At 53.1% G+C, this 15,431-nt stretch overlaps 2 protein-coding genes across 2 annotated transcripts in view; one reads left to right on the top strand and one right to left on the bottom strand.

The window, feature by feature from the left end:
* Window positions 1-8,670, top strand: part of ZNF385C (zinc finger protein 385C) — a 30,045-nt gene extending 21,375 nt beyond the window's left edge. Inside the window, exons 4-9 of the mRNA XM_039256738.1 lie at window positions 1,616-1,726; window positions 3,118-3,283; window positions 5,843-6,136; window positions 6,652-6,845; window positions 7,119-7,229; window positions 7,698-8,670. Of these exons, the coding sequence (XP_039112669.1) occupies window positions 1,616-1,726; window positions 3,118-3,283; window positions 5,843-6,136; window positions 6,652-6,845; window positions 7,119-7,229; window positions 7,698-7,934 (1,113 nt within the window). The 3' untranslated portion in view covers window positions 7,935-8,670. The remainder of the gene's footprint in view (window positions 1-1,615; window positions 1,727-3,117; window positions 3,284-5,842; window positions 6,137-6,651; window positions 6,846-7,118; window positions 7,230-7,697) is intronic.
* A 360-nt stretch (window positions 8,671-9,030) lies between these two features.
* Window positions 9,031-13,227, bottom strand: NKIRAS2 (NFKB inhibitor interacting Ras like 2). The gene is made up of 4 exons (XM_039256737.1): window positions 13,107-13,227; window positions 12,042-12,149; window positions 11,406-11,647; window positions 9,031-10,715 (listed from the first exon to the last, which is right to left on the bottom strand). The coding sequence occupies exons 2-4, from the start codon at window positions 12,133-12,135 to the stop codon at window positions 10,476-10,478; spliced, it is 576 nt and encodes a 191-aa protein (XP_039112668.1). The 5' UTR covers window positions 12,136-12,149; window positions 13,107-13,227; the 3' UTR covers window positions 9,031-10,475.
* Between the last annotated feature and the right edge of the window lie 2,204 nt (window positions 13,228-15,431).

Genomic DNA, 15,431 nt, shown 5'->3' with positions numbered 1-15,431 from the left:
TGTGAGTGTGTATCTCTCTGCATGGCTCTGTGATTCTTAACTGCCTGTAGGCTTATGTGTTATGTGTGTGTTTACCAGTCTGTGTATTTCCATGTGTGGATGTGTGTGAATGACGAGTGTAGGGAGCATGAATGTTACTTCACTATATGAGTTATGAGGAGTAACCCCCACTTTAATTCTAAAACTTCAAATGTAATCACCAAGGAGCCCCACCCACCCCATCCTGACAAGATGGTGGGAAATTCAGTTTCAGTCACCCTTAGGAGTCCCTTCCTTTCTAACCTCCAAGGTCGCACAGAGGTCTGAAGAAGCCTGAGCCATTTGGGGAGGGCCCTCTGTTCTTCAGTCCCCTCTGTCCCCTCTGTCACTTGCTGACACACTCACTGTTCAAGCACACAGTCCCTTGGGAGTGGGTAAAGTTTCTTTCACCCTCCTTGCTGGGGACCCTGCTGGCCATTCTCCTGTCCCCTGCCTGCCCCTGGTCCTAGGTGCTGCTAGGTGAGGCTTAGAACCTCTTTCTGTTCTCAGGGAAGTTTCTGAAGCCATGCTTTTCTCACAAAGCCTCTGTTCTCGGGGCGCCTGGGTGGCTTAGTTGGTTAAGCGTCCGACTTTCGCTTAGGTCATGATCTCGCGGTTTGTGNCTTAGGTTATGACCTCGCGGTTCGCGGGTTCGAGTTCATCGTGCAGCAGTCTGCTGACGGGCTGGTGAGATGGGACTGGAGTTCTGAGTTTGTGTCTCCCTCTCTCTCTGACCCTCCCCTGCTCACGCTGTCTCTCTCTCTCTCTCTCTCTCCTAGAAATAAATAAAACATTAAAAAAAAAAAAAAAAAAACAAAGCCTCTGTTCTCTTCTCTCAGGAAGGTTGAGAAAGTTCCACTTGATAAGCAAGCCCAGACCACTTCTGCTTTTGGTCCAACAAACCAGGCCCTGGGAAAAAGTAACATGAGGCTTGGTTTGATAGAAGAAAAAAAGATGGTTCAAATAAGGAAAAGGAAAAAAAAATCCCACATAAATTAACATTCCAAACAAATAATCCTGCTGCTCGGGGAACCCTCTGGCCTCCAGGTGCTGCCACCTTTCCCTTCCTGGACCCCACCTGCCCTGGCCCTGCTCTCCCCCTCTCAGGCCCCATGACAGTGGCAGACCTGATGAGATCAGCCTTCTCTCCCCCAGCCCACGGGCCCAGCGCAAGGCTGGGTTATGGGAGAGGATTTCAAACAGAAGACTCTTTGTCCATTCCCTGCTTCTCCCTGCCTCTAACTCTGTCCCGATAGTTGTGATTCTTGTGAATGAGGGGAAAAAAAAAAACAGAGACCAGAGGGGCAACAAGAGATGCCAAGGTGATCACCAGGACAGGGTTCTGTTTCCCCGAACATGGAGGTCACCCTGGCCATCTTGCTGCCTCTAAGCAGAAACCCAGGCGGACAGAGAAAGTCAGCCAGGGAAGAGACTGTTTCTTTTGTGTGTCTCCTATCCCCAAGGATGGGGAAGGTCTTCCTATGGCCTGATCCCTGCCTTTGTCAATAATCTCTAGTTTTTGGCATTTTGCACTGCCCGCCCCCCCGCCTTCCCGAGCCGACCCCGTAGTTATTGTGCCCTCCCACCCCCTTCACAGATGGACCCGATCCAGAAAGCTGTCATCAGCCACACGTTTGGGGTCCCCTCCCCTCTGAAGAAGAAGCTCTTCATTTCCTGTAACATCTGTCACCTGAGGTTCAACTCAGCGGTGAGAGGGAGTAGTGGAAACAGATTGGGGAGGGGGCTGGGCAGGGAGGGGGCTGGACAGTGGCTTCCGGGGTCTTTTCTGGAGGAATAAGGCCAGCAAAGGGACTGGGGTCCATGTTTTCTGTCCCTGGGTGCAGAAGAGGCACACCCGGTCCTTTACCCATCCCACCCTCCCCTCTCCCCAAATTCCTCTACCTCTTCCCTCCCTCTCTATGGCCCTGGGACTCCATTTCCCTCCTGCTTCTCTCTTGTGTTCTGGATCCTTCTGCAAGAGAGAAGACTGCCCTTTCCTGCTCTGGGTCCCAAGGGCCGCCATCCGCTCCTAGTCTGGTGCTGAGTTCTTAAAGCATCTGACAAGTTAATGTGTTGAATGTTTTCATGCCCATCATCTTAAATAGTTCTCCTGATACCTTGTTGATGGATAGAAGCACTATTATCATCCCCACTTTTCAGATGAGGAAACTGAGCCTCAGAGAGGTTAAGTGGCTTGTCTGAGGTCATACATCTGGTGAGTAGCAGAGCTGAGATTTGAACCCAGGCTCAACTGACCCCAAGGCCCACATACTTTCTACCACCGCCTACCCCTAGGTAGTGAAGAAGCCTCATTCTGGCCTCCCAGGGAAGATTTACCTTCTGTCTGGACAGCTGTGGGGTTTGGAGAGATCTGCTCTGGTGAAAGGGTGTAGGGAGTGGCCATGGGGGCCTGTCTTTCCTATGCTTGGAAGCAACAAGCAGGGACCCCTAGGTGAAGAGGGGAGGACATGAACAGGCTAGATTCAGGGGTTCCCTCTAGGTTTTCAGGTTATATGAACCTTGCAAGAGATGGACAGGAAGACCTCATTCCAAGGGAAGGACCGTGTCTTTTTCATGCTGGGCTCCTGGCACAGAGCCTGGCAAAGAGCAAATGCTCAGTAACTACTTGCTGAAAAACTGAACAAAGGGATGAATGTTCTGGGGTGCACATACCCGAAGCATGAGGACTGCTATTTTTTCCATTTGTGCACTTATGAACCTGGTAACTAACATTTGTTGAGCACATGCTGTATACACTAGGCCTTTGTCATTCATGTTCTTTTTTTAATTTTCATAATCCTTTAAGGCCAGTATTGTCATCACAAAGTTTACGAGTCAGCAAACTGAGGCTCAGAGAAGTGAGGCAACTTGCGCAGGGATGCACAGCTAATAAAGTGGCTGAGACAGAATTTGAAGCCAGAGGCTGCTTGCCTGGAGGCTCATGTATGAGAATGAGTTCTGTAAACCTCAAGGCCACACACGTGTTGTGATGACAAGGATTCACCTCTTGTCTGGCCAGAGCCCTGCCCCTCGCCAGCTTATGGATGGGGTGTGCGGAATCAGCAAATAAATGGTGGCCCCAATCCCTCCCCTCCCCAGAACCAAGCTGAAGCACATTACAAAGGCCACAAACATGCCAGAAAACTCAAGGCTGTTGAAGCTGCCAAGAGCAAGCAGAGGCCACAAACCCTGGCCCAGGATGGGGTGCTAGTGTCCCCAACCCCGACTCCCGCCAGTGGGTCCCCTGGAGAGTCGCAGAGCAAAGGTCAGTCCTGAACTTTTCTTCCTTCTCCCCAACCCAAATCTGGTTTCTGGTGAGGAGTTGGGAGGTTTCTGCGTATTATTATTTATTTTTTTAATGTTTATTCATTTTTTGAGAGAGTGTGTGTGTGTGTGAGCGAGTGAGCGAGAGAGAGAGAGAGAGAGAATGAGCAGGAGAGGGGCAGAGAGAAAGGGAGACACAGAATCAGAGGCAGGCTCCAGGCTCTGAGCTGCCAGCACAGAGCCCAACGCGGGGCTCGAACCCATGAACTGTGAGATCATGACCTGAGCCGAAGTCGGACACTTAACTGACTGAGCCACCCAGGCGCCCCGGTATATTATTATTATTTTTGACTGTGCTGGGGTGTCTCATACATACAGAAAAAGGCGCACATCACAAGTGTTGAACTCGATGAATTTTCCCAGTCTGAATGTACTGAGATCAAGAAACAGGCACCCAGAAGCCCTTCTTGGTCCCCTGGTCACCACCTTGTTGGACGAGCTTACTAGGCTGCCATAATCAATGACCACAAACTTGGTGGCTGAAAACAACATACGTTTATTTTCTCACAGTTCTGGAGGTCAGAAATTTGAAATCCAAGTGTCGATGGGGTTGGTTTCTTCACGGGGGCTCAGATGGAGAATCTGTCCCATGCCTGTCTTCTAGCTTCTGGAGCCCGAGGCCAAGACTTGGCATTCCTTGGCTTGTAGATGCGTCCCTCCAATCTCTGCCTCTGTTCTTCACATCACGTTCTCCCCGTGTCTCTGTGTCTCCATGTGGTCTTTTTCTTTCTTTTTTTAAAATTTATTTTTGAGAGAGAGAGAGAGCAAGAGCAGGGGAGGGACAGAGAGAGAGAGGGAGACACAGAATCCAAAGCAGGCTCCAGGCTCTGAGCTGTCAGCACAGAGCCTGACATGGAGCTCGAACCCACAAACTGTAAGACCATGACCTGAGCTGAAGTTGGACGCTTAACTGACTGAGCCACTCAGGTGCCCCTCCATGTGGTCTTCTTATGAGGACACCAATCATTGGGTTGGGGTGCACCCTGGTCCACTGTGATCTCAGCTACTTACATCTGCAAAGACCCTAGTTCCAAAGAAGATCACATTGTGAGATTCCATGCAGACATGAATTTTGGGGTGATACTATTCAACCACTTCCACCCCTCCCCCAGGTGATCCTGACTTTTCTTGCCATCCATCAGTTGCACCTGGTTTTGGTGACGCCTACAGCATGGGGCTCTTGTGTCCCGCCTCTTCCGTGCTGTCACATACAGCTGTGGTTTGTCCTTTTTATTGCTGTGTAAGTGCTCCATTTGACTGTACAGCTCTCTCTTTTTTTATTTTTATTTTTTATTTTTTTAAAATGTTTTATTTTATTTCTAGGAGAGAGAGAGAGAGAGACAGCGTGAGAAGGGGAGGGTCAGAGAGAGAGGGTGTCACAGACTGAAACAGGCTCCAGGCTCTGAGCTGGCAGTCAGCACAGAGCCCGACGCGGGGCTCGAACCCACGAACCGCGAGATCATGACCCGAGCGAAAGTCGGACGCTTAACCTACTAAGCCACCCGGGCGCCCCAAGCTCTCTCTTTTTTTAAAGACTTTTTTGTTTTGTTTTTAGTGGCACCTGGGTGGCTCAGTCAGTTAAGTGTCTGACTTCGGCTCAGGTCATGATCTCACAGTTCATGGATTCTAACTCCACATCAGGCCCTGTGCTGACAGCTCAGAGCCTGCAGCCTAGAGCCTGCTTTGAATTCTCTGTCTCCCTTACTCTCTGCCCCTCCCCCACTCATGCTCTGTCTTCCTTTCAAAAATAAATAAACGCTAAAGAAACTTAATATATATGTATATATTTTTTGTTTTTAAAGTAATCTCCATGCCCAGCATGGGGCTCGAACTCACAGCCCGGAGTTGTGAGTCGCCTGCTCTACTGACTGAGTCAGCCAGGTTCTCCCCTCTCTCTCTCTTTTTTTTTTTTTTTTTTAATGTTTTTTGGGGTGTTTTGTTTTAATTCTTGAGAGAGAGACAGAGCATGAGCAAGGGAGGGGCAGAGCAAGGGAGGGACATAGAATCTGAAGCAGGCTCCAGGCTCTGAGCTGTCAGCAGAAGAGCCCGATGCAGGGCTCAAACTCACAAGCCTGAGCTGAAGTCAACCGACTTCAGGCGCCCCTCCCTCTCTTTTCTTTTTTTTGAATCTATTCTGTTGATGGATATTTGGATAGTTTCCAGTTTTATGCTATTATGAATAGCGCTCTATGAATATTCCAGCACATCTTTTTGGCGACTTCCACTTACTTAACAGTTAGCAAATAACTGTAAAGTACCAGGGGCTGTGAGGGCGATCTGAGACCACTCTGTCCAAGTCTACATTTTCAGATGGGGGAGCTGAAGCCTAAAGAGGCCTAAGTCGGCCCCCATGAGTTGGTGGGAGAGTGGAGTCTAGACCTCACTGCTGGTCATCCCTACGCCAGGGGACGCTTCCACTCTGCCCTGCCACCCCCAATAGGTCACGACTTAAAATCATGGTCTCCAGATGATTCTAACCCGATGCCTTCCATCTCCCCAGCTGTTCCTGCAGCCCCACCTCCTGGCCCCCAACTCCAGCCACCACTGACTCCTGACCCCACGCCGACAGAGCCGGCTCACTCAGATCTCTTGGATGCTGCCTCCTCTTCCTCCTCTTCCTCCTGCCCACCCTGCTCCCCAGAGCCTGGGAGAGAGGAGCCAGGGCCCGAGCCGGCGGCAGCTGCTGTGGGAAGCGGAGTGAGTGGGGAGGGCAGGGGCGAGAAGGGGCGCCTCTACTGCCCCACGTGCAAGGTGACAGTGAACTCCGCCTCCCAGCTTCAGGCTCACAACACAGGTCAGTGGCCCCAGAATCCAGGGGAGGTGTGGGGCAGGGAGACACCCTCCACAGCTGCAGACGGGCTGGAGTTTCTGGGCACTTTGCCCAAGGGCTTCGTGACAGAGGTGTTGTGTTCAGCTGTGATTGGGTGGGCATTTGGGGTTCTCCTGCTAATGCTTGAGGTGGGAGAATTGGGAAGAGAAGCTGGGAGCAGCAAGAACTGAACACTCAGAGAAGGCAGTAAGCACCTCCTCCATCTGTCCTTAGGTCAGACCCAGGAGGAACAGGAGCCAAGGGAAGCCGCGAGGTTCCCCTGCAGGAAGGCGTTCTGGGGAGGCTGGTGGGGGGCAACGAGAAAAGCTGGGAGGCCTGGTGGAGGGGGGAAGAGAACCCTCAGGCGGCTGGAGGGGGGAGTATGTGCAGAGCAGCCTGGTGGCTTCAGGGGGCAGCCAGACTGACCTAGTTCAGAGGCGTCTCCACAGCCCTGGCAGCCCTTCTTGGGTGCTCACGGGCTATCTTTCCTTCCCTCTCAGGAGCCAAGCACCGGTGGATGGTGGAAGGTCAGCGAGGTGCTCCTCGAAGGGGCCGGGGCCGCCCTGTGCCCCGGGGAGGTGGACACAAGGCCAAAAAAGTGGCAGGGGGCCAGGGCGGCCGACAGGGGCCCAGCCCCCCCTTTCACTGTGCCCTGTGTCAGCTCCAGGTCAATTCAGAGACCCAACTCAAGCAGGTGGGAGAAGCTAGAGCGGGGCTGAGGGGGTGGGGCTGGTGCCAGGAGACAGGAAGGAGCCAGAGGAGGAAGAGGAGCGAGGCTGGAGGGGCAGTGGGCTCCTGGAGGGGCCAAGGCTGGGTCTCACCTCCCTTCCCAGGGTGATACCCAGTAGGTGTGTGTCCAACGTGTGACTCATGGGTGGAGGAGGGTTAGCTAGTGGAGGAGGATAGAGACATCTAGGGGTCCCTGGGCTTCCTTATCCTGTTGCCAGTTTGTCTGTCTGTCCATTAGCACCTGAGCAGCAGGAGGCACAAAGACCGCCTGGCTGGGAAGCCCCCCAAGCCATCCAGCCAGCACAGTAAGCTGCAGAAGCATGCAGCCTTGGCTGTGAGCATCCTCAAGGTACCTGTCTCCAGGCCCCAGGTCCAGAGGGGAGAGGGTGGGCCAGAAGGCCAAGCTGGGGGGACGGGTGGGGGTGGGGCAGGAAGGAAGCTACCTCCCCCTTTAATGCTCCCTGGGCAGAGAGTGAGTTGGGCTGGGGTTTTGGGCCATCTTGGGATCTGCCCAGAGGAATTTCCGGGGAGGCGGGCCCAAGATAGTAATCTCAGGGTCAAGAGTGATGAGTGGGCGTGCATCTCCTAGAGACCATCTCTGCCCCCACCCCCCAGAGCCTCCTTCCTCTGGGCAGGAAGACAGGTGGTGGAGAAAGCCTTTTGGAATGATGTTTGGGGGGTGGGGGCGGGAAGGGTTTAGGTTTGGAACCCTAAAAGGCACGTCTTTCCTGCAACAGAACGCCTAAGGATGGGGCCCTGGGAGAGCTGGGATTTTCCCCGGTCACACGGTGTCCATTCCTCTCCCTCTTCTCTGCAGTCAAAACTGGCCTTGCAGAAGCAACTCACCAAGACACTTGCGGCCCGCTTCCTGCCCAGCCCGATCCCCGCCGCTGCCGCAGCCATCTGTGCTCTGCCAGGGCCCCTGGCCCTCCGCCCTGCCCCCACAGCAGCCACCACCCTCTTCCCAGCTCCCATCCTGGGCCCGGCTCTGTTTCGCACCCCAGCAGGAGCCGTCCGCCCTGCCACGGGGCCCATCGTCTTTGCCCCCTACTAGGCTTCCTGGGGAGGCAGGGCTTGGCGCCCAGCAGTCACTGTCCTTGCCTCGTCTTCGTGAGATGCCTCAGTGCTCTCCGTTACCCAGGAGACTGCCATTTACAGCCTAGAGCTTCCTGCCCGGTCTAGGAAGAGCTGGGCTAGTTTTAAGGGCAGCTGCCCTTTGCCCAGTCTGGACTAAGGATTCAACTACAACCCTCCTGGCCCAGGACCTTCCACCCCCCTTTCCCCAGCCTCCTCAGGCCAGCGCTGGGCTTCCCTGCATTGCCCAGCCTGATTTACTGGGAGCAAACTGAGAAGTCCCAAAGATCTATGCAAAATCCTAGCCCCAGCCCCATGGTGCTCTCAGTTCCCCAACTCGAGACCTAGAACCCCATGGCCAGAGGCCCTAGTAATCTTGACTTTGAGCCCGGGAAGAAGTTTAGAGAAGCAGCCCTCTCCATTCACTGGATTCTCTGGAGAATCACTGGAAGTGGCAGATGGGGTCTCAAGCTGGACAGGGTTCAAGGTGATCTGGACAAGGTGACCCTGGAGGAGTGAAAGAAGACTTTGTGGGGAGCAAAGCCAAGGTGGGGCTGGGGCTGAAAGATCTTGGGGTTCCTCTGCTGTGATCAGACAGGGCTGGGAGAGGGGAGGGAAGGGTGATTTTCTGGTGGGGCCCAGTTTTAGGAAGTCATCAACCCCACACAGCTCTCTCCTCAGCCTTTCATTGATTGCTCCTGAACCCCAGCTGGGGGGGGGGGCATTGAGTCTCTCCAGACTAGGGACCCAGCCAATACCAACCCCCCCCAGGGGTCCCAAAAGAAGAGCTTTCCCCTAAGGCTCCTCAACCCAAACTGGTCCCCGACACTAAACCCAGCTGCCCCTCCTCCCAAGCCGACTCCAGCCCCCTCACTGTGAAGCTGAGTGCTGGGACCCAGGCTCACACCCTCAAGACCCATTTCCACGCTGTCAGAGTTAATGTCACAACCTCCATCCCATCCCCCCCATTACTGCTGTCACCCCACAATATGGGACTTTGCCAGTATCTACCTGTATCTTTTCCTTTTTTAGGTATTTCCAATAGGAGGACAAGAAGGGGGGAGGGAAGGGAAACCTTTTGATAACAGTTGTGGTTTTATTGTGTCCAATGCATCAATAAATGAATTCAAGCCCGAGCCTGTATATGCCCCAATGCGACTCGCCCAGCCCTGCCCTGCTCACCTCTCCCATCTCGGGGAGAAGGGGTGTGGACTAGAGGTCACCTGGCTCTGGTGTCTCATCCATGCTGGGTGTGCACATTAGAAGCCCCAAGTGGACACGGGAAGTTGTGGGTTATAAGCTCACTTTATAGCGTGTTGAAAGTGTAACCACCCTCTGAGCCCCGACAGATCCGTCAGCTCCTGAGAAGCTGCTATTAGTGTGCCTTGTTCTGTGTAGGCATCTGAGGTAAAGAAGGGCTAGAGGAGCACCTTGTCCAGCCTTCACCATGGCAGCAGGCCTATAAACACAGGTAATTTATAAATAGAAGTCCAGCTATTAGCTGAAAGCAACCACAGGAAGGGGTGAAGACCAGGCCGCACCGGGTGTGAGGCGGGCTGACAGGGCACTGGGCGGCCACTCTGGCAACTAGAGCGGACAGTACACGCCTGCCCCCTGGTGGTTGGGGGAGAGCAGCGTCTTGGCTTCCAGGGCCAGTAGGCATAGCACCTTGAAGAGGGAGAAGCAAAGGGTACAGTAACTGCCAGCCCGAAGCCACAGGCGTTATACACACAGAAGGCTGGAGAGGATCCAGAAGATCATCTAAGCAACTCCCGTCACCTTACAGATGAGAAAACTGAAACCCAGAGAGAGGCAAGGCCTTGCAGGGTCCCAAAGACAGCTGGGGCAGCCCAGCCTTCCTTCCTTTCCATCTCAGCCAATGAGGGCCTCGTGCTCCCTGAGCAGGAAGAAGAAGCAAAACAATGGGGGAGAGGGGAGGAGTTAAAGCAGAAGATGACACTTCCCGGGAGGCTGGCTTCTTCCAGCCAAAGACTGACAGGACAGGAGAAAGACGAGGGGGTCAGAGTTGGACACTGGCATGCACACACATGCACGTGTGCACACGTCTCCACGCACATACACAATACCTGGACGCCCTTCCTCTGGGAGTCCAGGCTGCCAGAAGTGTGAGTGAGTGTGTGTGTGGGTGTGTGTCTGTCACTGGCAGGACGCCCACAGGTGGGGGACCCCTGTGACAGGAACCAGAGCCTAGACTGGGCACCTGTGCATGGCAGCTCAGTGTCCCGTCCAGGGCAGGTGGAAGTGGACATTGACCCACAACTGCCCCAGGGCGTGGAGGGCAGGTGTGAGGAGAGCTGGTCGGGAGGGAGGCTTGGGGGGACACTAACCTAGATTCCTCCACTCCCCACAGCTGGGAGGGAGCAAAAGTGACCCGAGCCTGGGACAACCCAGCTGCCTGGCCTGGGAAGGACAGCATGCTTAACCCCACCCCTGGACAGATCTCCCTGCGCCCCAGAAGCCAGAGTGGGGCCGGGAAGGTTGGGGAGGGACGGCAGCTCTATCAGCCATCCAAGGAGCCGCTGCCCTTGTTCTTGCGGCTCAGGGGGAAAGCAGACTTGCTCTGGGGCTGGGTCATCTTGCTGGCCAGGTAGACGAAGGGCTCCAGCAGAGAGCGGCGGTCAGCCACAGACACCTCCCACAGCTTCACCTTCTCGGACTTGGCCCAGTGCTGAGCCACGTCTGGGTCCACACGCCGCTGCTCTTGCAGGTCACACTTGTTGCCAAGGACCACGATGGTGACCTGAAAAAGAGGGACAGAGGAGAGGCCCGAGGATGTACCGTGGGCCTCAGGACTGGGTGTGAGGGCTCGCAACGACCTAGGAGTCCTAACTAGGTCCTAACGGAAGAGAAAGTCTCAACAGCTAATGTTTCGCCTCTGTACGCTGGAAACAACGACTGGGGAGAGGGAGATGGTTGCTTTTTGCGCTCCTTTCTCTGTTTAAATTCTAGCCTCCATCTGGCCTCCCTCCAGGCATTCTCGTGCAAGCCCTGGATCACCTGTGCCTGCTCATTACCAGCAATCAGTCTGTTTCTGGCTCAACAGCTGGCGAGGGAACACTCCCCAAGTGCCTGCAGCCTAAAGGAGGATTTAGGAGCAGAAGGACAAGAGCAAGGAACCATCATAAAGATTAGTGGGGGCTTCCAGAATGAGGTCAGGAACCTCTAGAACTAAAGGAAAGCCTCTTTGGTTGAGCTGCCTCAACAGACGGCCACCTGCAGGGGTGAAGACACCCTCCAGTGGCCTCCATCCCCCCTCTAGCTCCTACCCCACCTCCTGGGGCATGAATGAAAAACAGAGCCATGCCAGGCTCCCCAAAAGCCAGCCCGGGGCCCACTCTCTCTTCTAACCCCACCCCTGGACATGTTTTTCAGGGCCCCGGAAGCTGGAATGAGGCTAGGAAGGTGGAGAAGGGATCCCTCCCACACACACCTCCTTCTTGTCCTTGGATTTGTCGATCTCCTTCTTGAGCAGCTCTACACGCTGAAAGGACTCTCGGCTGTCCGTGCTGTAGACCAGGACATAGCCGTCAGTGCAGGAGAAGCAGTGCCGGGGTAGCTCGGCCCCATCCCGGAGCCCCCGGGTGTCGTAGAAACGCACCTGCTCCCGCACCCCCCGGTCGGTCTCAATGGAGCCCACGTAGATGTCTTCTTGAGTCTCAATCATCTCAGAACCTGGGACAAAATGAGGAGAAAACCTGTTTGTAGAAGGATGGGAAACATGAGTGACTGAGTATATCCTAACAGGCCAATCCACCAGAGAATGAAAGGAATGTGGGGCTGAGGACCGATGGCCAGGGACCGACAGTCTGGCAGGACTGGACGACTTGGGGAACAGCACGAATCTCATGCTAATACCCTGCTAAGCAGAAGTGTGACTTGAGAGCTTTTCCTCCCTATCGCAAATATTGGGTTTTCTCTTTCCAGATTTCAATATGCTGGGGTTAAGGTCATTATGTAGATTTCACTCTCTGGGAAATAACCACCAGCAGCAGCTTTTAGCCTTTTTGTGTTATGATCAAATCCTACTTATTCCTCCACCATGTCCCTACCCCCAACAACAACTCACCTACTACATGGTTCCCATACAGAAGCTGCTCCAGGATTGAAGTTTTGCCCACAGATGCTTGGCCACACACGACCACCTTGCAGCTCTTCCCCATGCTTAGCCTTCAACCTTGAAGAACAGAAGCACACTGGGTGAGGTGGGATGAAAACAGAGGGCAGACCTCCTATAACTGAGAGCCAGGTTCTGAACCTCAGAAGCTCAGGGATTCGGCACCGTCTGTCCCCTACTCTGGTCAGGGTGTACGGCTGTGATGTGTCTATGTCCGCCCCTGGACAGTGGGCTGTACTTTATTCACCTTTGTTATTCCAACTACATGACCAGTAACTGGCTCAGAGCAAGTTCTCAGTAAATGTTGCCATAAAGGAGGAAGGAAGTCTTTGGTTTAAAGGAAACACTGGCCGGGTTCCTTTCTGTGCGCAGGATGTGGAAGGGAGCTCCGGCTTAGCTTCCTGACTTGAGCCATGCCTCTACGGAGAAATAAGCAGGAATGCTATTTTGTGTGGATTTGTCTTAAGTCGCTCTTCGTCTGAAGAGTGAGCAAATGAGGACAGGGTTTTGCTTCCCTGTATGATTTATCTGGACAACAATTCATTCCCTCTAATTCCCAGTCAGGTCCATGGCTAAGATGAAGAACATCACACAAGAATGAGCGAAGGAATCTAAGGGGAAAAAGGAGAAAATCTGTGCTGCCCTTGAACTGATAAGCCAAGATGAGGCTAAGACACAGAAACCTCCCAGGCAGAGATCTCGTCGAAGGCATTCCAAACACAGGCTTCCCAGAAGAAAACCCTAGACAAGGATCGCCTCAGAGAGCAGATACAGAGGGCACTCCCAAAAGGTGTCCTAGACAGAGACCTCCCGAGCAAACTCCTGATACAGACACCTACTCCCCGCTCGGGGCCCCATATAGTGGGCCCAGCAATGAAAGGATACCCCAAGAGAGACTGCCAGAGGGGCTTCCGCCACCGATTTCCCGAGGGGGCCCCCAGGGAGAATCGGAGGCAGAGACTCGCCACCTAAAGCGGCGCGGGTGCGGTGGCCGACCCTGGCCTGCCAGCTCCGTACCTCCCGGAGCCCTCGCAGCACCCCGGCTGGGCCCCTCCAGGCGCGCCGGGACTAGGGGAGGGGCAGCACAGCCACAAAGACTCCGCTTTTCCTCCCGGGTCGTTCCAGGCTCCGTCTAGCCCCGCCCCCCAGCTTCCGTCTGGCAGGGCCAATTCCGGCGGCAGCTAGCAGGAGCCGGGCACACAGCGCCCCCAGAGGCCGGAGGGGAGAATGACGGGTAGAAAACCGGGACCTGCGCTGGCTGCACACCTGAGCACACGGTTCTAGGCTCCTTGGACGCAGGGTGCTGGTCTCTCTGATGCCCAAATATTCTTTCTCTAAAGGCTACCGTAATGCGGTGACACGTCTTTTATTCAATCGTTTATTAGTCACATGTCTTCTGGTCACCTACTCTGTGCCAGGTATAAAACCACAGGCTGAGAAAAAATGTAGTTATTAGACAAGGTAGCTGCTCATGAGAATGCCACCATCTAGAAGAGCTAGATATCTAAACCGACAATTACAGGACAGCATGGTAAAAGCTATTTTGGAGGTGCTATGGGAGCACGGCAAAAAGCATTGGACTTCAAGGACAGTGGGCATCACAGAAAACTTCCTGGAGGAGGTTATGTCTGTTTTGAGATTTGAAGGGTGTGGGAGGAAAGAGTAAAGGAAGCATGGCAAAAGTCATGGCATTTTTCTGAAACTACAAGTATTTTGGTTCAATATTGTTGGTAGAAAGAGGCAAATAATTGAAGACCTTGTGTGTTAGGTCAGAGTTCAAAGTGTATCCTAACAGCAGTGGAAAGCCATTGATATGTTTTATGCCAGTGAAGTGACATGGTCATTTTTGTTTTTAATAAGGTCATTGGCAGAAGAGTAAAGAATGGAGATGAGACAAGGGGCCAGTTGGGAGACTATGGTAGAGTTTCAAGTTTTAAAAATGAAAATGAGGAGAGCCTGACTTGGTATGGAATAGAGATAGATTTGGAAGACATTTGGTAGGAGAATCAACAAGATTTGGTGATAAATTAGGAGTCAGGAGCGAGAAAAATGGAGTTCATGATATCTCCTATCTTTCTAATTAGGTGACCAATTGAATGGTGAGCCCATTTGATAAGATTAGGAATTCAGGAAAAGAGAATCAAATACAGCATTTGTTTTTTCTTTTGTTGAGGAATGAGGAGAGACCAACAAATTCGACTTAAATATCAATGTCTCCAGGATTTGCGAAACATCCAAGTAATCTAGTAGATAATTGGATATAGAGATCTAGAACTCACAAGTGAGAAGTCTAGGTTGGAAATATCAACAAAGCTGAGGGTCATCTACAGCTAAAATTAAAAGCTATGGGAGTCAATGAATTGGCTTAGTTGCAAAGAACACACAGTGGGAAGATGTTACAAAGACAAGTTGGCTTCTTTCTTTAGACCATAGATTGGGAGCCATTGGCCGACAGGGCAGGTGGTCTGTGAGTCTTTACCCGCCCAATCTAGCACACTCCCCCAAGGAGGCAATTTGGAGAGGCTAGTGAATGATTGGCTGGATGGATTGGTTGAATGACTTCTCTCTTCCCACCCACTGAGCCTCTCCCATCCTTCTCTACCCAGTGGTGGGTGTGGCTTCCGCTCCCTTGGCACTGTGGTAGGCGGGGGCCTCCAAGAAGCCTACTGAGGGTGGCACTTACTATTTTACTGGAAGAAAGGAGTAGATCCTTTTTAAATTCACTTGCCCCCTTCTTATTTTAGTTCTCAATTTTAAAACTTTAACCTCAAAAAAACCCCAGTTTTATTCAAACCCATGACTACGATTGGTCCGAGTTCCCAGTCCAGACTGCATTCTGCAAGACAAGCGTGCTGAGCAGGGTATTTCTATAAAGGATGAGTACTGGGGACACTATGGAGCAGGGACCTCACCCTGAGAGCTGCCTTTTAAACTCCAGGGCAGGGTCTGGGGCGCCGTGCCACCCTCCCTAGGCTTAATGCTGAGATGGCACTCCCAGGCAGCTGACATGAAAGCAGCCTCATTAAAGGGTCGGCGTCATTAGGGTGATGAACCAGTTGTTGCTTGGAGATCCAGTGGGGATGAAAGGCGCGGGGTGAAGACGCCCTGCGTTCCCCTGGCTTGGTTGGGCAGGGCTTCCAAGGGCCGATGAAAGCTAGGGGAACTGGGCTCAAAGTGTCTCTTCTTGCCTTTCCCGGGAGGAAGCTGTGAACACACTCCAAGGACAGGAAGGTAGTAGTAAGAGCTCTTTCCCTCCAGACTCCTGGGTCACCGAGTCCCCAACCCAACCCAGACTCTCCTAAACCTTACTGGAGACTCTCTAGGATTGGGAGTTGCTATGGC

This window comes from Hyaena hyaena, unplaced genomic scaffold (genome assembly GCF_003009895.1).
Source record: "Hyaena hyaena isolate Hyena2069 unplaced genomic scaffold, ASM300989v1 scaffold_589, whole genome shotgun sequence".
NCBI classification, from domain to species: domain Eukaryota; kingdom Metazoa; phylum Chordata; class Mammalia; order Carnivora; family Hyaenidae; genus Hyaena; species Hyaena hyaena.
Note: the sequence above shows the minus strand (reverse complement) of the source record. Positions and strands in the feature narration are given on the sequence as shown.